Source organism: Suricata suricatta, chromosome 2 (assembly GCF_006229205.1).
Source record: "Suricata suricatta isolate VVHF042 chromosome 2, meerkat_22Aug2017_6uvM2_HiC, whole genome shotgun sequence".
NCBI lineage: Eukaryota > Metazoa > Chordata > Mammalia > Carnivora > Herpestidae > Suricata > Suricata suricatta.
In genome coordinates, this window is record NC_043701.1 from 20,755,738 (window position 1) to 20,778,038 (window position 22,301).

Here is a 22,301-nt window from a genome sequence, read left to right on the forward strand (position 1 = left end):
CCTATATAAAAGGTAGCTACTTTTTTGCATGGACCTCAAGTATATTGTAGTATAGAGGTGGAATTTAAGGAAAGGTATTAAGCAGGCTGTGTTGTAGCTTATGGGCAAGTAATAAATTGTATCATTTATCTTGAATGTATCATAGATAAGCTGCTATATAATGATTGCCACTTCAGATAGCTGTGAAATTAGGTGATTAGCTAGTTGTTACTTAACCTTCTAATTACATGAAATAGAAGTCGGGGTTCTGATTTTTTACTTTGCTTATCTATTTGGAGTGTCATTGTAACTACTGTAGTGTAAATGATGGAAAATAATTGCATATGTTAAAAAAATAGTGTTGTATTCTAAAAAAAAAAAAACTTATCTCACACACACACACACACACACACACACACACACACACACACAAAAGATGACCTCTGCAGAGATGGTTTCCCAAGCTGCTTTATCTACCCAGGACCTCCTACATGACTTATTCTCATGGAAGACTTTTCTTCCCAGGACTGAATGGCAACTGTGAGTCTCTCCAGTAACAGGGGGGTGCTCTGAGAGGACCCCCAGGCCCACAGATATTTCTGAAAATTCTCTTTTTAAATTTTTTATTACTTTATTTTATTTTTTTATTTATTTTTGAGAGACAGAGAGTGCACGATCGGAAGCAGTCTCCAGGCTCTGAGCTAGCTGTCAGCACAGAGCCCGACACAGGGCTTGAACCCACAAAATGTGAGATCATGACCCGAGCCGAAGCCAGACGCTTAACCGACTAAGCCACCCAGGCGCCCCTTCTGAAAATTCTTAAAACATATATGGCACATGGAAGGCACCAAAAATATGTTAGGACGGAAGAAGAGAGAGGGTCAAACTCAGATGTTAGCAACAAATATTATTAAATTAATGAATAAACTTGTTTGCATGAAATGATTCACCACAAATCTATCAAAAATTAAAGAGCACAGCAAAATTGGTGATTCTGATTTCACAAAAGTTGACTATTAACAATAATTAGGGAATGAATCCACACTTGTCTTTTTTCCTAATACTTCTAGTCCATGGTAGTAAAACCATATGATGAAAAAAAATTACATTTAATGTAAATTTAAAAACAGACTATCAAATTCTGCAAAGTTTTATACAATAAATACCTTTTTTGGGGGAAACTATTATTTAAAAAAAATTTTTTTAAATACTTTTGAGACAGAGAGAGAGAGAGAGAGAGTGAGCGAGCAGGGAAGAGTCAGAGAGAGAGGGAGACACAGAATCTAAACTGTCAGCACAGAGCCTAATGCGAGGCTCAAATTCACCAGCCATGAGATCATGACCTGAACTGAAGTCAGATGCTTATTCGACTGAGAAACCCAGGTGCCCCTGGGAAAGTGTATTTTATTATTATTATTTTATTGTTAAGGAATCCACTTCTATGACTATCATGAAGCCCAGGCTGGGTAAACAGTAATGAGTCTTGGAGGTAACTATACCCGACTCTGAACTTTCTGGTTGTAAGCACTGTACTCTCTACCTCAGCTGAAAACCCAGACTCAGGAGGACTCAATCCCCGCTTCCTATTCCTGGAAGATGCCAAAGCCAACTATAAGAGGCTTTTTCAGAGGAGAAGACGACTTCATGTTCCCAGAAGACATTTGCTTTATGAGGCACAATAAATAAATTGTTAAAAACTAGACAGAAATATACCAAAATGAGAACAGATTATGTCTGGATAGTTTGATACATTTTCTTTTTTGCATCTTTCTATATTTTCCAAATTCTCTACAATGAGCATATTACTACTTTTATAACAAAAACAAAATTGAACAAAAAGAATAATTATCACCCTTGCTGGCTCTAAAACTAGTCATAACCATGAACAAAGCATTATCCTAACCAGTTTTGCAAATTACTATATAATAATAAAAACTAATCTTTAAAAATCTCCAAATGATTGTCATTAAAACTTACTTAGGGTGAATTTTTGTAGTAGGTCTTTGCCACTTTTTTCTTTTAATCTTGGGAAGTAGCTTAGGTATGGTGGAAAAAGCACCTCTGCACTCATTTCCCCCGGAAAAAAAAGCTCCAGCCTCTGTCTCGTAAGAAAGATGGGAAGAGAGTCCTGAGGGTACCTTCATGTTCACTTGAAGTATGGTGCCGTCTTGTCAAAACATTTTAAGTTTTTCCTCATTAATATCAACTATTTTAATAAAAATACCTATTTTCATAAATAATAGCTAAGGGGCATCTGGGTGGCTCAATTGGGTAAGCATCATACTTAGCTTAGGTCATGATCTTACAGTTTGTGAGTCTGAACCCCGCATTGGGCTCTGCGCTGACATCTCAGAGCCTGGAGCCTGCTTCAGATTCTGTGTGTCCCTCTCTCTGCCCCTCCCTCGCACTCTGCCTCTCTCTCTCTCAAAGATAAATAAACATTAAAAAAAAATTAAAAATGAAATAGCTAAAAGAAAAAAAGCAAGCTGATCTAATTTCTCAAATTAGACATTTTATTTAATGTTTATTCTTGAGAGAAAGAGAGAGAGAGAGAGAGAGAGAGAGAGAGAGAGAGAGAGAGAGAGACAGACACATACACACACAGAGTATGAGTGGGGTAGGATCAGAGAGAGAGGGAGACACAGAATCCGAAGCAGGCTCCAGGCTCTGAACTGTCAGCACAGAGCCCAACGCAGGGCTCGAACCCACAAACTGTGAGATCATGACCAAAGCTGAAGTCGGATGCTTAACCGACTGACCCACCCAGGCGTCCCATCAAATTAGACATTTTAAACCATTGGGTCTTAAATATCATTCTTCTGTGTATAATAATCATAGGCAAAATGAGTACCACACAGGAAAACTATGTAAACTATTATCCAAAATAAGACACTTGCGAGTGAGTAGGTACTAGTAATAACCAGACCAGGGCAATATGCAGGAGACTGGTACTATCTGAGGCAAATCAGTCACCCTAGTACTTAGGAGAATAACTTGGATGCTGAGCTTGCAAACTTAGAAGGCGTTAACAGTTACATTAGGTCCTCCCGTAGAATAAAGACATAGTCTATTATGCTAGCCTATTATAGAAGTCACTATAGTGAAAGCAGAAAAGGTAGAAAGGATTAAAAAAATAGAATAAGATCGTTTTTAAGATATTAATTTTTGCAAAGCCCCCCCCACCAAACAAGCACACACACAAATAATTCCTTTAGAAACTTATAAAAGGAAATAATAACTCATATATTATAAACAGATAAAACTGAATAATTTAGCTGGTAGATTTTTCTTCCTCTTACTCAGAGTTATTGCAATTAAAGACATGGGGGAAAGGGTGAAGAATGGTTAGAGAGAAAAGATAATGGGCTACAGTCTTCTTTCTAAAGGAGCTAAGTAAGACGCGAGAGAAGAATTGCTAAATGCCTTTACCCATTCCAGAGTCTTTCTTGGTGCCATCTGATATTATGTCTACATGATCAGAGTCCACATCATAACTAAAGAAATCATTCAAATAGGTCTTCGATCGCTGGCCACCAAATACATATAAGCAACGATTTTTCTGAAAAATAAGGAAAAAAGGGCAAAGAAGGGAGAAAGTAGTCACTTCCACGAAGAATTCAGAATGACCCTTTTACAATTTAAACCTCTATAAAAGCTATTTTATGACAGAGCCCATGCAGTGGAGTACTGTGCTGGTATAAAGAGGGATGAGAAGCTGTCTAGCCACTGAGAGGTAGTGAACTCTATGATACCCTATTAAAGTAAAAACGCAAGGTACCGAATAATGTGTACAGCACTACCTTTGCATAAGAAAGGGAAACGAGGAATGTGTATATGCTTGCTTCTTTCTTCAAAAAGAAACAAAGGAAAGAAAGTAATTAAAGACCTTTATGGGAAGGGACAGAGCAGGAAGACAGGAATAGAGAAACCTGATCTCTCCAAAAGTATGGATTTGCCTTTAGAACCATGGATATTGTTTTCATTTAATTAGAAAACAAAATTAACTCCAAAGAAAAAAACAATCTCTGAAATTTGAAAAACAATGAAATAAACTTATCTGTACATAAGATATGACCACACAGAGACATGATCACACAGAGAAATAGTATTTCTAGTAATATTAATTCATGTTTTTTGACTTCCCATCCCCAGCTATATCCTAAATAGAAAAATAACCAGAAAGCAACCTGACAACATTTAGTAATTTTTGTTAGTTCTGGGATTCTGTAACTATTACAGAAAAACAGAATAATATTGTCATTAGGAAGTACGATTTTAACTTTAAAAGATACATAAATACAAAATCAAAAGGATATTAAAATTTAAAACTCGATTTTTAATTTGAAATGGCTGTGTTAGGAGGAACTAATGATTTAATTTTTCTCTTACTAAAAAGATATATAGGTATGTGCATATATACATATAGCTCTATGTGCATATACATATGTGGGAAGGGGGCCCTCCTGGACAAAGAGAAAAACCGGGGCCTCAAGAAGAATCAGGACAGTGCTGGATTAAACACATCAGATATAGAAGTCCACAAGTTCAGGATAATGCCCGAAAGTATACACTGGTTAACTTTGGAGCCTCAACTTACTAATATGAAAAGGTGATAAAGAGGAAAAAAAATCAAATATTTTTCTGTGTGGTGTACACATCAGGGTAGCCAAATAGTTAATGAGGATGTTTTTAATATCAGAATCAGTTAATAAATACAGAGTAAATAATGTAATTAGAAAAATCTGTTTCACAAACCCCACACAATAATTATCAATGACTGCAAAAACCATTCAGTAAAAAGAATGACAAGAAACTTTATCACTGACCAATCAGGCAAGGCTAACACCTAAACCCATAGAATATTCTTAACATCACCAAAAGTATGAAAACTACGTGTTAAATGCCGCTTGACATTTTGCAATCAGACCATCTTTTAAATATTCTTGCACCCCTCCTTTTGCCCCCCCCCCCAAAAAGAGAATCTAAGATGAAGCCTCTAGATCTACCAGCTTACAGAAAATATGGAGACTAGACAATCACAACACTACCAGGATAAAATTAGCCAAATCAAGAATACGGGAAATCCTAGAGCACACACGATTCAGTTTAACGAGTAAATAAATGGGTATGCAAGGGGGAAAAAACAGAAGCAGGGAGTACTGTTATGGCTTAAAAGAAATTAAAAAGTCATAACAACCGAATACAATACAATTAGAGTGTGACTTGCCTAAGCCAACCATAGAAAAGTATTTTTCAGTATTTCAGAAGACAAAATGAATGCAAACTATATATTAAGGATAATATGAACCTGCTGGTGCTTTGGTTCAGTATTATAATGATATCATATTTATGTTTATAAAAACTTCTTACCTGTTAGTGATACACTACAGTATTTACAGATGTAATGATAGACTGGCTGGGATCTGGTTTAAAATACCCCAGCACAATAATATTTAAGAATAAACTTGAAAATATCTACTCTTGAAATCACTGTTGTACCATATGGTGACTTGGATGTAAATTAAAGGATAAATTAATTTAAAAAACAAATTTAAAAATTAGAAACATCAAAGAAAGAAGTAAAATATTAAGTGGGGCAGATACATGAACAATGAATAGTGGAATCTTGTTAACTGTTGAAACAGATAAGTAAGTACACAAGAATTTATTACACTCTTCTCTATACTTTGTTATATGTTTAAAATATTCCACAGTACGTTTTTAAAGTTATGTTCACAGAAAGAAGCCCAAGTTTTCACCATAACATCTGGAAAGGTTAAAGATATGTTTCTATATTGGTTTTGCTGATAAATTTAAATTCTAATTCTATAAAGTCAATTCTTAACTCCTCACACTTAATGGAGAGTGTCAGAGAGGAAAATAAAACAACTGATCTTCTAGTTACTAAGAAAAATCAGTAAGTAGAAAGGTATAAGAAAAAGAAATAGCTACAATATCTGTATAAGCAGTAAAGTTAGTCATAAAAGTGCCTTGATTAGTATTTGAGTAATAACTATTCAGGAATTACATGGTTAATGGGAAGAGTCTCATAATTAGCAAACCGTACACTGGCCAAGGAAGTTTTCATTTTGTCTTTCATTGTTAACACTAATCATTTATTTTTAATGGAAAGTTTTGATCTCTTTCTAAAGATTTAGATTTTACTACTCCTTTTCCTATTGAGATACACATGAAAAAATAACAATACAATGTATAGAATATTCTTACTGAGTGGAATAGCATGCAGTGTCCTATCCGAGACTGGATGTCTTCAGGCCCAGCATTACAGGAGTCCTCTCGAAGAAGTTTCCAAGTTTGACATTGACAGTTGAAAGCAAACAACCCACTGAACTGTGGTTCACTCGCTCTGCTGTCGTCTACGCTGCCATTACATGTCAAAATTCTACCACCAAAGGTGTAGATCATATGTTTTTCTGAGTCCATACACATCTATCAGAACAAGACAACAGATTGAATAGTTACAGATTGGTCCTGTCTTACATGCTAAAATGAAACCAAGGTGTGCACCTTTAGATTCTCAAAACACTAAACTTCGTTTTAATAACAGTAAATAGCATCCCTGATTATCGTGTGCACTTACTGTAATAATGCACCACCATCCTGCAATCAGGATGGATTTCTAAATACTTTTTCAGGTTTCCATTTTTCCCAGTGAGAGCAAAATATATTGGGTTAAAGAGCTTTATGCTTTCTTAAAACTGTATAATTTTTACCAAATCAATAATACATGAGGTGCTAAATTATACCTAAGACTGAATACTGATCATACTCTGTGGGTAAAGTGATCACACCCTCCCCCTCATCCTCCTTATAAACCCTCCCTTCTTTCTACTCTAGGCAAGCATCCATCCTATTAATTTTGCTACCATTTAATCAGACAGCATATATGTCAATAAGAGTGATACAGCTGAATTCATCTTTCTGAATTTATTTCGCAAAACTCTTCAAATTATGTTGTTACAAAATAGAAAAACAAACAGAAAGACATTTGCAGTCAATCGAAACTGACTTCTGTGGTGATGAATCTGCCTCCTTTAACATAATACTATAAATTTAATTTTCTTTGAGGTATGCTATGCATTTTATATTCAAAAGCCAACCTTGATTCTTTCATTCAAGGAGATCATGGCTTTTCATAAAAGTATCTCTAAGAAAAAAGCCATTTGTCACAAGAATCAAATTCTTTTTCAAAGTGGACAGATAAACTGGACAAATTCTATATAAGTCCTAGTTGGGAATCAGATGTTGAACGCAAGTGGCAATGATATTTAAAGAATAAATTGCATACACAAAACATCTTTTTTTTTTTTTTGGCTAAAGCACAAATACCAGCCATTGTATGTCCAATTTTCTCCTCCTATCAAATTGTAATACTCATCTATTTTTGTACTATTTTTAGGAAAAAGCTATTTTAATTATACATTTTATTTTTTAAGTTCATATTAAAAAGAAAAAAAGATTTTAACATCTCCTAATTCTTCCCTAACCAATAAAAAAGATCCAGTCACTTGCCATTTCCCACGTTTCTGACAACCTTCCATAAATTAAGATGAAAACCTACTATTCTTTGGTGCGCCTGAGTGGCTCAGTTGGTTAAGCGCCCGACTGTGGCTTGGGTCATGATCTCAGTTTGTGGGTTCGAGTTCCCGTGTTGAGCTCTGTTCTGACAGCTCAGAGCCTAGAGCCTGGAGCCGGCTTTGGATTCTGTGTCTCCCTCTCTCTCTGCGCCTCCCCTGCTTGTGCTCATGCTCTCTTTCTCTCTCAAGAATAAATAAACATAAAAAAATAACTCCATTGCTCAAACTATATTTAAAAAAAGAAGAAATAACATAAAAAAAAAGAAAATCTATTCCTCAAGGGTGAAATCTTGGTGAATATAGTTGAAAGTATTCCTACTCTTTGATCTTAATTGATTATCATTAAACACAATCCATATGTTATTGAAGACAACTCAGTATGGCCCCATTCACCTACTGTAGCACTAAGGCTTCATGGAACCTGCGTCACATTACTGTGTCTCAAGTGTTTAAGGCTCAGATCTCTCCAAGCAACTTGGGATCTTGTTGAAAATCTTGAGAGATTCACGTTATATGACCCTATTTAAATTTCCATAAATTTACAAATTCATACTAATTTTGGCCAATATCCGTTATCCAGCCCTATGTTTCTGCTTCATATAGCTACAAAAGGGGTTTCTATTTCCTTCTGGGATATTTAAGTTTAATTTTAATGTGGCTATTCTCATTTGTTGTGTGGTGAAGCACAGACATATTTTTCTCTTGGTAGCTCTTTTTCTAGAAAACCAGACCAAACCAACACAATAAAAGAATAAGATACTGTAGTAGCTTCACTGATTCTTTCCCATATCTTAGAATGAACAGGACATAAAACAGAATAATTTTATTCCTTCCGCTTGGTTCTTCCCTGGAAAAGATACACAGTTTCAATGAGGGTCAATTATCAAACAATAAGTGTTAATCACCCCAGGAAACTATGCTGTTCAGCAGTTTATAATTTCATTTTCACTTTTAATCTCTGAAAAAATTTCTGAAAAGCTAATGACTTACTAAAGTTTGTATAATATTAACAACTTTTCTCTTGAAGATTTCCAGAAATAATCTAAGTCTAAAATTGGAAGACCACTCACTCATCTACTCTATCAAGTTAGAAATTAAAATTTTAAAATCAAACAAATAGTGGATAGCCACTTATTCCACACCCCATGTTTTAAAACCCATAGGCGCTGGTTTCCTCTAGTTGGAAATTCTCCCTGATTTTCTTTATTAAGATTTTTTTAATGTCTTTTATTTATTTTTGAGAGAGAGAGAGAGAGAGAGAGCGAGAGCGCGAGCGCGTGAGAGCGAGCAAGCAGGGGAGGGTCGGGGAGAGAGGGAGATACAGAATCTGAAGCAGGCTCCAGGCTCTGAGCTAGCAGTCAGCACAGAGCCCGACCGGGGGCTCGAACCCACGAACCGTGAGATCATCACCTGAGCCGAAGCTGGACACTTAACCGAATGAGCCACCCAGACGCCCGACCCTGATTTTCTTTAAAAACAAAACATTCTTTCCTGTTTTTCAACATCCCAACAAAAATTCCTTTGCATTTCACAGATTGTGGGGCAGAAGGGCAGTAAAAGTGACCCAGGGAGAACGTTAATGAGCTGAAATCTCCAATGCTTTGATTGAAGTTTCTCCAGCCACTTCTTGGCTAGCTTGTATTATTTTTTCTAGTAATTTCCTCAAAAAAATTTTAGACTTGAAGGACAATTTGGCTAGATATAAAAGCCTTGCCTCACATTGCCTTTTCTTGAATACCTTCTAAATATTGCTCTATTGCCTCTCTTGGCATTGAATAAACCTGTAGAAAAATCTGACACTAGTCTCATTTTATTTCTCTTATAGGTGACTTGACAATTTTAGCTACTCCAAAATGCTTTATCTTTGAAATTCAATATGAATTACTAATATAGGTCTTAGAGTTGAATGCCTAGGTCAATTTTCCCTGAATATAGCATCTCCTTTCGATATGTAAGTAGTCTTGAATTAATTATTTATAAATATTTATCCTATTCCACTGTTTTTCTTCTGTAATGTCTCCAATTATGTGTATGTTGGCTCTCTTTTGACCGTATTTTCTATCTATAATTTTCCAGCTATCGTTTTTACATCTTTTTTCTGTTTTCTTTATCTACTCTTCTTATTTCTATGCTAAAAGACACTTACCTATTCTTTACACACCTTGTAGATTATCTTCATTTCTGAAAGTAGTAATATGTTTTTCATTAATCTCTTTCCTGAATTTTACCAGGTCCACTTTCACCTGCACCTATTATTTGGCCACCTCATCTGCATTCTTGAACTTATACTTTGTAGTCTTCTTCAGTTGCAAGCTTCATTAAGCCATTTAATTCATTTTAGAATACTGGAATATAATTTTTCATCTGCTGTTGCATGAAGGAAAGTTTTGCTGGCTCTTTTTTTTCTTACTGCTTTTCTTCAGAGTACCTCTCTAAAGATTTGGTGTTAACTGCTTTTTCATTTTTCATATTTAAGTGAGTTGAACTTCCCTGGACCAGATAAAATAAGGTTCCTACAGAAGGGTGATACTCTTGTTCAAGGACTCTCTCTTCTGTGGCTACTGAATTAAATGACTTCTTCAAAATATGGTGCTACTATGAAGTCATGTCATCTCTTACCATAAACCTTACCTGGTTTAGGGGGTTTCTATTTCATGCCTTGAGATCTCCCCTATTACACTGCTGTGGGCTCCAACACTGGTTCTGGGTATTTCAGTTGTTTCTGGCTAAACTTACACGGAACTGGGAGTCGTGGGTTTTCTTTCTGTGGCTCCTGGTTTTACTGAGTATTTGACCATATTGTGGGGGTATTTTTCCTTAATCTTTTTGGTTGGTTCTCATTGTTACTGAAAATCATACAAAGCAACAACTTGGAAAACTTCAGAACTAAGCTACCACTGTGATCTTAAGAAATCCAAAAGCTTTATATTTTAGGGTTTTTTAATGGTAAAATTCAAAATGGCAAAGTAACTTCTAAACATGTCTTCATGCCTCTAGCTTTCTCACGTTCTTCTCAAATTTGAATGTTAAGTGTCAAGTCTTAATGTGTCATTTGGAGTAAGTTCCAACGCATATTTGCATGAAATCAAATAGAAAATGGGGGCTTATATAGATTGTGTTTATTGGTTAAATCCTGGTTTCTCCATCCCTCATGTTCTTCTATTACACCTAATCAGATGAAAATAAAGCATCATGTAACAGAACCTAGCTTCCAAAGACCATTCTACTTTATCAAAGTCAAGACAAACCAAGGTCACACATGAGGACAATAAATGTGCTCTACTCGGACTACCTGAGCTATTCTTTTTTTAATCTGTAAAAAGAAAGACATAAGCGTCTTTTGTAGAAGAAATTTGTAACCAGTTGGAAGAAAACAAATGGTTTCCCTAACAGTGTTATCTGCTGATGTTCTGTTTTTAAAAGATTGGAACCACCCTAACAGTTTTTGGAGTATTTATTTTCCACAAGAACAACATAAGGACGTCAACAGGGATGTGCAGAGCTCTGCAGAGTTCAGTTATGTGGAGCCAGCAGAAGTTCTAAATTCAATCTGGGGAATACTTTGAAGACTAACATTTTTTATTTTCTACCCACCACTCACTTGATAGGCATAAAGCCCACTCCTCTTTTCCTTACCATTCTCCTATAAAAACTAATTATTATTATGTCAGAAGAATAGTTTAAAAGCAGAGCATTAACAATAACCCCCAAAGAAACAATAAATACAAGTAAATAAAAATAAAGACTGGGATTTTAATTCCTAGATATTAGGCCTAAGCTAACTTCTGTCATAATCTTTGCACCATCTACCATTTCTCAAGTATAAGATAATACTATATTCATCAATGCAGTGTTACAGATTTTTAAAAAGTCTTTTTTCCCTCACACTACAAAAAACCCTTTGGATATGGGGTGAGCCAAGTAAAAATGGCTACAGAATTGTTATTGGTTATTGTTTTGTGTACTTACTTATACTAAACTGATATGGACTAAATATTCAAAAACAGATAACAGTGACAATGACACTGATGGGGATAATAATGAGCATGTTAAATTTTTAATATTAAAAAGGCTTACAGATCACAATGTGTAGTCTTCTAGTCTATAGCACCGTTATGTGATTTCTATTGTGGCTCAGTTAAAAAAAAGTTTTTTTAAACGTTTATTTATTTTTGAGAGACAGAGTGTGAGTGGGGGAGGGGCAGAGAGAGGGAGACACAGAATCCAAAGCAGGCTCCAGGCTCTGAGCTGACAGCACAGAGCCCGATGTAGGGCTCAAACTCTCAAACTGTGAGATCATGACCTGAGCCGAAGTCGAATGCTTAACTGACTGAGCCACCCAGGCAACTTTTGAAATGTTTATTTATTTATTTTTGAGACAGAGAGATAGAGCATGAGCAGGGAAAGGACAGACAGAGAGAGAGGTAACAGAACCGGAAGCAGGCTCCAGGGTCCGAGTTGTCCACACAAAGCCTGGCGCAAGGCTCAAATTCACGAACTATGAGATCATGATGGAGAGGAAGTCGGACACTTAACCAACTGAGCCACCCAGGTGCCTCTATTGGTACTCAGTTTAAACTTGATCTAGTATATGTCAAATTCCTCTCTGCTTTATGATTATATACAAAAGTAAATATATTTCACTTGAATTGGAAGAAAAGCTCTAGATTTCAAATTCTCAAACTCATTATAAAATAATTTTAAATTTCTTCCACGAATGCAGAATAAAAAGTTTTAAACCTGTAAGTTGTTACTGTTATGAGTTATGACTTTTTATCATAAAATTAAAATTTGTTTTTCCTAATATATACTGCTCCATCTACTCTCTCAAGTTTTTATAAATTAACACTCATTGTTCTGAAATCTTTGTATTTTATCTTGCACCAAACAAGAGAAAAACATTTTAAATGGTAACTTTATATTACTGAAACAACAGTTATTTTTGTTATCTATTATAGGTACTTATAGGAAATCAGTAATAGATAATGTAGCATAACATACAAAAATAAACTCTAAAAGCAAGAGTTACTGAGCACTAATTAATTCCACTATAGATTTATCTGTGCACCAAACCTGATGATCGAACACCAATTTTGGCCCTCCATCAGCAGCAGTATCCTCACTGAGTAACATCCATGTGTTTGTGTCAATGTCATAACGATAGAAGTCACTTTTCAGAGATTTGCTGTTCCTCACAGAGGAATCCAAATAACGCCCCAACGTGTAGATTTGCCTTCGCTGAATGTCAATGCACATCTTATGACATGATCTGGCGCTAGGACCATTCTGGAGAGCAAAAAAAGGAAAAAGAAAAAAATTCAAAGACCAAATAATAAAAAATAAAATTAAATGCTCTATTTTGCTGACTTTTATTAAAAGGTTTGCAATATAAGTCCACCACACAGTTAGATCTTACCACAGAAATGCTTAAAATCTACCAGAAAAGTGAGATAAACTAATTTGCACACGGCACTCTGCGTGTAACACTCAGATGGCTTCTGTGATACACTCACTGCACTGTAGTTATTTGTGCATAGAGCTGGAGTCCCTAGTAAATGTTACTCTAAAGACACAATTGGTCTTTCAAAATATTTCTCATCAGAATCTAGCATGTACTTCAAGAATATCGAGAATTGCTGAATTTCATAATTGGAAGGAACCTTAATAAGACCTCTAGTTTAATGATCTCCTTTTAAAGATGAGGAAGCATAACCTGAAGAGGAAAGGTATCTTCCTGAAGACTAGTAAACTAGTGACAGCACAAGAATAAAAATCCAAATCTTTGACTTCTTCATCCACACATTACATTATATAAAACGGACACTGCCCCTCGGACAAATAACATGATGAGGGAAACAATATGAAGAACACTATGTTGTCAACAAAAATTATTTAGTTGAGATCACTTGTATCACAGGACTGAATAAAAGGCAAAAAACAATACTGCAGCATAAACTAAAAACAAAGTTCATGGGAAAAAAAGAACTTCAACTGGGCAGGATTTGATTAGTTGAAAGGGGGAAAAGGAACAAGAATTAATATTTGTTAAATATCTCCTAAATTCTATCTATATTACAATATTTGTTAAGTATCTCATAAGTTCTATCTATATTATTACATGTCTATGTATATTTCATTCCACCCACATAACTCCATAAGGAAATATTACCATTTCACAGATTCTAAATAATCTGTTCAATGTAACAAAACTAGGACAGAGAATCTAAGTTTTAGTGTAACTAGAACCAAAAACTGTGTTCTTTCCACTATTCTAGATTGCTTTTCCACAAGATAAGAGTAACAAAAGCAAAAACAGACCGAATACAATATGTGTGGTTACAACTGAGATGAAGACTTCCTCCTGCATAAACAAGGGTTGAAGAGTCAGGCAGAAACAGAAGCCCGGTGAATGACTGACAGAAGAGGCTGGATATAATCTCACAGGCAGTAAAGGACTATCATGGGTTTTTAGAGCAGGATAGAACATTAAAAAAGCAGTATTATTCTAGCACTGTTATCTAGATTAAATGAATAAAGATATTAGGAAGGAAGAATAATTTGACATTAGTATTATGAATCTAGATGTTAAGTTGATTTGAATCTGTAGTTTAGTATTCATACTAATTGCTATTTTAAAATTTGTTTTTAAAGATTTTTGTCAAAGAAAATCTCAAGCAGATAAGGTAGAAATATTATTTTTTGAAAGAATTTCCTCCATAATTAATTTCAAAAACAAAGATAGGGTAATACATAATAACCTATGCCATATATCCTAGAATGTAAAATTTGAAATTTTATTAGGGGAGGTAATAGAATGTCTTGCTTCAGCGTAATTAGGATAAGTGCTATTAAAATGAGTAAATTATACCCTTAATAAGAAGAAAAAAGGAAAGAAAGAAAAGGAACCAAAAGAATTGAAAACAGATTAAAAAAACTGAGATAATTAACAAAGTTGGTTTCCTTAAAGATTAGTAGAAATATAAACCACTAGCAAGACTAATTTTTTAAAAACAAAGACAAAACACAAATTGCCAAATATAAGAAATGAAAGCAGGAACATAACTTACAGACTCACTAGAAGTTAAAAAGAAAAGAGACCATTACGAAAAACATAGGTAAAATGAGACAATGTCAATAAAATGAAAAAATTCCTTGAAAAACTGTAAACTTACCAAAATTGATATGAGATAAAAAAGAAAATCTGAAGTCACTGTATCTACTGAAAATCTGACTTCATAACTTAAAACTTCCCACAGGGGCACCTGGGTGGCTCATTCAGTTGAACCACTCTTGGTTTTGGCTCAGGTCCTGATATCACGGTTTGTGGGTTTGAGCCCCACGTCTGGCTCTGTGCTGGCAGGGTGGAGCCTGTTTGGGATTCCCTGTTCTCCCTCTCTCTCGGCCCCTACCCTGCTCACTCTCTATCTCTCTCTGTCTCAAAATAAATAAATAAAGATTAAATTGTTGTGTTTTTTTTAAAAATACAATCTTCCCACAAATAAAATGCCAGTCCTGGATAAGTATACTGGTAGATTCTATCAAACACAAGAAATAATATTCCTAATTTATTTTAAAGGACAAGAGAACACAAAAACCAATTAACAATACTACTACAAAGGAACAAGAGGAAAAATAATTTACAGGCAACCAGCAACCAGTGTATCTCATGAACAGACACAAAACTAATCTTTTTTTTTTATAAATTTTTTAAATGTTTTATTTATATTCCTTAACTAAAGGAATTCCTTAATTTCAGGAATACAAAGTTAATTTTACATTTGAAAACTGATCAAGGTAATTTGCCACATTAACAGAATTAAAGGAAAAGAAATCTTATCTATACACAAAAAGCATGTGATAAAATTCAATACACGTTTATGAGGAAACTCATAGCAAACCAGGAATAGAAAGGAATATCTTCAGTCTGGTAAAAATGCATGAATCCTAAATCTAATTCTTCACTTTTTAAATATTTTTAAAGAAAGAGTGAGCGCCTATGCACATATGAGAGAGAGAGAGAGAGAGAGAGAGAGAGAGAGAGAGAGGGAGAGAGAATGAAGATCTCAAGCTCCACACCTGGCCTGAAGCCCAACACAGGCCTCAATCCCACGACAGTGAGATCGTCACCTGAGCTGAAATCAAGAATTCGATGCTTAACCAACTGAGCCACCCAGATGCCCCTAACTTTTCACTTAATGGTGAAATAATAAATGCCGTCCTGTGAGAATCTGAAACAAGATAACGATATTTAGTCTTCTTCTATTTAATACCATACGAGAAGTCCAAATCAGTACAATAAAGCATTAAAAAATAAAATGTTATAAAAAGAAGAGCAAAAAGAAGTAAAAGTGCCTCTATTCATAGATGAAAAATTGTTGAAACATCCTAAGAAATCAACAAAGAGACAGAAATAAGTGAATTTTGAAGTGTTATAATATAAAGGTAATATTAAAAAAATGATTTACTTCTCTATTTTAGCAGTAGGCAGAAAGAAAAAATTCTTAAGCTCCATTTACAATAGCATGAAAAAAAAATACACTGGGATCAATATAAAAATATTCAAGACCTCTAACCTAAAAACTCCAAGAGTGCTAACAAATAATGAAGACTGAAGTAAATGGATATTTAATTTAACTATGCCCATGGATTAGAAGAATTAATATTATTAAGACATCAATTCTCACCAAACTGATTTACAGACATCTCATTCCCAATCATCATCCCAACAGTTTTAGAAACTGACAATACGATTCTAAAATTTATGTGAAATGTTAAAGACCTAGAAGAATCAAAATAATTTCTTTTTTTTAAGTTTATTTATTTCTTTTGGAGGGGGGTAGGGGCAGAGAGACAGGAGGAGAGAGAATCCCAAGCAGGATCCATGCTTTCAGTGTAGAGTCCAACGCAGGGTTGATCTCATGAACCAGTGAGATCATGACCAGAGCAGAAATCAAGAGTCAGGCACTTAACTGACTGAGCCACCCAGGTACCCCTCAAAATAATTTTTAAAAAGAATAAAGAGGTCTTATATTACCTGACCTCAAAGAGTGTCCCAATGGTATATACAAGCAGATCAAAAGATGGAACAGGACAGAGTATTCAAAGAGAGACATATTTACATGATCAATTGATTTTTGACAAACATGCCACAGCAATTCAATGCAGAAAGAAGATGGGGAGCAACCAGAACTCTCATACATTTCTGGCAGGAATATAAAATGGTATAATCACTTTAGAAAAAGCTTTACTAGTTTTATCAATGGATGCTAAGGGTCAAAGTTTGATGAGTAATAGGGTATTTTCATAATTTCAAGGTGTCTCTTCACAAATTACATATTAATCATAGAGGGGAGAAATCTGGAGGGTACTCTCCTTAAACATGTGTTCAAATGTACCAGACAAACTGACACAATGTGCCTCCTGATAGGATATACTAAGGAGCACCCAATGTCATCCACATGGTGTTCCTGCTAAAAATGCTCAACCTAAATCCAATCCCAAGGAAACAAGAAACAAACACAACTGAGGGATAGTCTACAAAATAATTACTCTGTGTTCTTCAAAAATGTCAAGGTTTAGAAAGCTAAGGAAAGGTTGAGGAACTATTCCAGACTAAAGGAGACTAAAGAAACATGACATTGAAATGAATGCATGATCATGCACTGAGGCCTGGTCAGGGATGGGGGTTGCGAGTGACAGCGGGACACCTATAAAGGACATATCTGAGGTATTACATGGATAAGTGTCTGCATCTGAAAACGGTTAGTGGATTAAATTAAAGCAGCAGTTCTCAGTGCGTTCTAGAGTCTCCAAGACACTTCAGGGAGTCCACAGAGTTAGTTTTGTTTTTTTTAATAACACTTCTAAGATAAGAACTTGTCTTTTCACTCTTACTCTCTTATGAGTGTCCATGAAACTTTCCAGAGGCTACACAACTTCTGATATAACAACAGATTGGATCAGAAGCAGATATGAATCCAGCTGCCTTCTATTAAGCTGAGCATTAAAGAGATTTAGAAAACTATAAAACAGGGGCGCCTTAGTGGCTTAGTCAGTTAAGCATCTGACTCTTGATTCTGGCTCTCATGGTTTGTGGTTTTGAGCCCTCCATTGGGCTCTCCCGCACTGCAATGCAGAGCCTGCTTGAGATTCTCTCTCTCTCCTCCCCTCCTCTGCTCTTTCTCAGAACAAATAAATAAACTTTAAAAAAAAAAAAAAGAAAAAAGAAAACTGTAAAACAGTACTAGTTGATGGCGGTTATTTCAAGGAAATGCACCTTATGTGACTGACTGAATTACAAGCTGACCTAGTTGCTTCCTCCACAAAACACTATATTTAGTTGAAAGAAAACTAACAATCCAAATATGGATATCCAGACATTACGGTTATGACAGATATATATATTTTAATTTTTTTTAACATTTATTTTTGAGAGACAGAGCATGAGCAGGGGAGGGCAGAGAGAAAGAGACAGAGAATCTATGACAGATATTTTCTGAAAAATGGAGTCAGTATGTCATTTTGAAGGAAAACAACAGGCAAAATGTATAGCCAATGATAAAAGCAAATTTTATTTATTAAATTTTTAAAAATTTTTATTAATTTCAAAAATATTAAAAATTAATTTTAATAACTTTTCTTATACTTTTTATTTTTAAAAACTTTAAAAATGTTTATTTATTTTTGAGAGACAGAGAGAGATAGAGCATGAGTTGGGGAGGAGCAGAGAGAGAGAGAGAGAGAAACAAAGAATCTGCAGCAGGCTCCAGGCTGTGAGCTGACAGCAGAGAGCCTGATGTAGGGCTGGAACTCATGAACCATGAGATCATGACCTGAGCTGAAGTCAGATGATTAACCGACTGAGCCACCCAGGTGCCCCTTAATAACTTATTATTTAAAAAAAAGTTTCTTTTTAAGTAGGCTTCATGCCCAGCACAGAATCCAACGCAGGGCTTGAACTCACGATCCTGAGATCAAGACCTGAGCTGGGATCAAGAGTTGGATGCATTTAATCGACTGAGCCACCCAAGGTCCCAATTAAAAGCAAATTTAAGGAGAGTATCTAGTGGGGAAAAGCCAGTGTCTTTAGCAAATGGTGCTGGGAGAACTGGACAGCAACATGCAGAAGAATGAAACTAGACCACTTTCTTACACCATACACAAAAATAAACTCAAAATGGATGAAAGATTTAAACAGGAAACCATCAAAATCCTGGAGGAGAAAGCCTTTGACCTCAGCTGCAGCAATTTCTTGCTTGACACATCTCTGAAGGCAAAGGAATTAAAAACAAAAATGGGGGGCACCTGGGTGGCTCAGTCGGTTAAGCCTCCGAATTCACCGCAGATCATGATCTCACATTCATGGATTTGAGCCCTGCGTTGGGCTCCGTGCTGACAGCTCAGAGCCTGGAGCCTGCTTCCGATTCTGTGCTTCCCTCTCTCTCTGCCCCTCCCTACTAATGCTCTGAATTTCTCTGTCTCAAAAATAAATAAAACATTTTAAAAAATGAATTTTTTGGACCTCATCGAGATTAAAAAAAACTTCTTCACTGCAAAGGAAACAATCAAAAAACTAAAAGGCAACTGACAGAATGGGAAAGATATTTGCTAATGACATATCAGATAAAGGGTTAGTATCCAAAATCTATAAAAAACTTACCATACTAAACACCCGAAAAACAAATAATCCAGTGAAGAAATGGGCAGAAGACATGAATAAACACTTTTCCAAAGAAGACATCCAGATGGCCAACGGACACATGGTCAGATGCTCAATGTCACTCATCATCAGGGAAATACAAATCAAAACCACACTGTGATATCACCTCACACCGGTCAGAGTAGCTAAAATTAACAACTCAGGAAACAACAGATGCTTGCGAGGATGTGGAGAAATAGGAACCCTCTTGCACCGTGGGTGGGAATGCAAACTGGTGCAGCCGTGCTGGAAAAGTGTGGAGGGTCCCCAAAAAACTAAAAATAGAACTATGCTACGACCCAGCAACAGCACTACTAGCAATTTATCCAAAGGATACAGGAGTGCTGATGCATAGAGGCACATGTACCCCACTGTTTATAGCAGCATGTTCAACAACAGCCAAATTATGGAAAGAGCCTAAATGTCCATCAACTGATGAATGGATGAAGAAGATGTAGTTTATATATAAAATGTAATACTACTTGGCAATGAGAAAGAATAGAATCATGGCATTTGCAACAATGCGGATGGAACTAGAAGGTACCATGCTGAGTGAAGTCAGTCAGAGAAAGACAGATACCATGTTTTCACTCATATGTGGATCCTGAGAAACTAACAGAAAACCATGGGGGAAGGCAAGGGGAGAAAAAACAGAAACAGAGAAGGAGGGAGGCAAACCATAAGAAACTCTTAAATACAGAGAGCACACTGAGGATTGATGGGAGGGTAGGGGAGAGAGAAAAGTGGGTGATGGGAATTGGGGAGAGAGGACACTTGTTGGGATGAGCACTGGGTGTTATATGTGAGCAATGAACCATGGGAATCTAACCTCAAAACCAAGAGCACACTTTACACACTGTATGTTAGCCACTTTGACAATAAATTATATTAAGACAAAAAAGCAAATTTAAAAACTTAAAATTTGTTTTTAAGCAAAAATTAGAATTTTTTTAAACTTCTATCTGCCATTGTGATCTTGACACCTTTCTAATACTGAGAAGACTTTTCTAATGAAACTGATAGTGATTTTAACAAAGATGGGGGGTTTGGGGTACTGGATAATAAAAAATCAACGTTTGGAAGATATGCAGACCTCAGGAAACAAGTAGTTTTCAAGTGGCTGACACACGGGTAAGAAAACCATGCAGGGGTAAAAGATCTACTCAAAGAGCAAGCTAGAACAATGTATTTTAGTGTAACAGATAGAAAACATTAGCTGATACGGTTTCAGAGTCTGTAATGCAACCAATCACCTTTAAGAAACAACCACTGTCAATTTGGGATATGAGATCAGATCAAAAAAGACCATGTGCAAATATCTGAAAAGGCTATTAAAATACTATTCTCCTTTCCAAAAACATACCTATTTGAGGTCCAACATTCTTTATATATTTCACAGAAAACAACATGTCACAAGAGATCAAACAGAGAAGCAGACAGGAGAATCTAGCTGTCTTCCACAAAGCCTGACATTAAAGAAACTTCTAAAAATGCAAAACTAAAAAAAAATACATTTGTTTCAAACCTTTATAAAAGCTTACTTGCATATCTATTTGAACATTTAAAATAATTATTCTAAGAGGTGAACCATTCTATTTTCTCTCAATCGCCTAAATGTGTTATTAGATACATATATAAGTAAATTAAAGTGAATTAAGTACTGCTTCTTTATATCATACTTTAAAATCACATGCCTCGGGGTATTGTCAAACAATAATTTGTACTCACTGGTAAAGAAAATAAAATTAGATATATGAAGTACTAACTAACTCTAATTTTGGAAGAAACGAATATTTAGAACTAACTTTAATTTTGGAAGAATATGAATATTTATGCTAGAGCTATGACCGTTACTATTTACTTCACAGAAAGATCAACAAAAGGTTTTTCGGCATCTATAAGAAAGCAATAATAAACTATAATAAATCTGAACTCCAGTACTGGGTCATCACTTTACTTATCTCTACTGACTTGAAAATAACAGAAACAAAACATTCTCATCAAAATAAATTCTGTAGTTTTCCAGTACTAGTTTTAAATAATTATTAGTTGCATTCCAAATATTGTTTATAACATATATAAGTAATAGAAAAATAATACTCATGCCCAGCTTCAAAAGTAGAACATTAATATGACCCTTGAGGCTCCCTGTGAACTTACCCCCCTCTCTTGCCAAAACAGCCCAGCCACTCTCCTGATTTTGTATCTTTCTTCCCTTGTTTTTCTCCAGCATTAACTTTTCATTTAACTTATCTCAGCTACTAGAGGCAAAATTTTAAGGGAGAAACCATAGTGCTGGAATTAGTGCCAAGTAGAGTAGAGAGGAAGACATGTGGAATGCAATACTGGATGCTAGAACTCTTGGAACTTAGGAACTAATTAGGCATATTCAATGAAGACGAAGGAGGCTTTCAGGATGAATCTTAGATTTACTACTGCACAAATAATTATAGATGCAATCAACTTAGATTGAAAACAGTTTAAGAGAAACAAATTAGGGATTTTTTTAGTTCACTATTTTTGTTGAAGATAGAAATAATCACTTCAGAAAATTGTACTTTAATGCTGAAAGACAAAGGCCATTTTTACATATTTTTATAGGGAGAACAAATATAAATCAGAATTTCAAGATAGATTTGAAAAGATAAAAATTACTCAGATTAATCAATGGAATACCTGGAGTAAGCAAGAATACAATTTCCTAGAATTAAAGGCATGGTACCAGATCATTCTAAAATGGCCATTCTAGATTAAAAGGAATAAATTTTGAATTAGGTCTTTTCCCCTCACTTTTCACTTTCAGCTCCTACCATTTTATTAAGTTTTTATTAAGTTTATTTTATTTTTTATTAAGTTTATTTGTCACCTCATTATATGAAACAGGTTAGATGGGAGGGTACAATTAAAAAAATTCTAGGGGCACCTGGGTGGCTCAGTCGGTTGAGCATCTGACTTTGGCTCAGGTCATGATCTCACAGCTCGTGGGTTTGAGCCTCGTGTCAGGCTCTGTGCTGACAGTGTGGAGC

At 35.3% G+C, this 22,301-nt stretch overlaps 1 protein-coding gene across 2 annotated transcripts in view; it reads right to left on the reverse strand.

The window, feature by feature from the left end:
- MKLN1 (muskelin 1) overlaps positions 1–22,301 on the reverse strand; it is a 182,728-nt gene that overhangs the window by 55,745 nt on the left and 104,682 nt on the right. For both annotated transcript variants that reach the window (XM_029923291.1, XM_029923293.1), the window contains exons 10-12: positions 12,651–12,863; positions 6,208–6,429; positions 3,409–3,538 (exon numbers count right to left, since the gene is read on the reverse strand). In XM_029923291.1, coding sequence (XP_029779151.1) covers positions 3,409–3,538; positions 6,208–6,429; positions 12,651–12,863 — 565 coding nt within the window. The remainder of the gene's footprint in view (positions 1–3,408; positions 3,539–6,207; positions 6,430–12,650; positions 12,864–22,301) is intronic.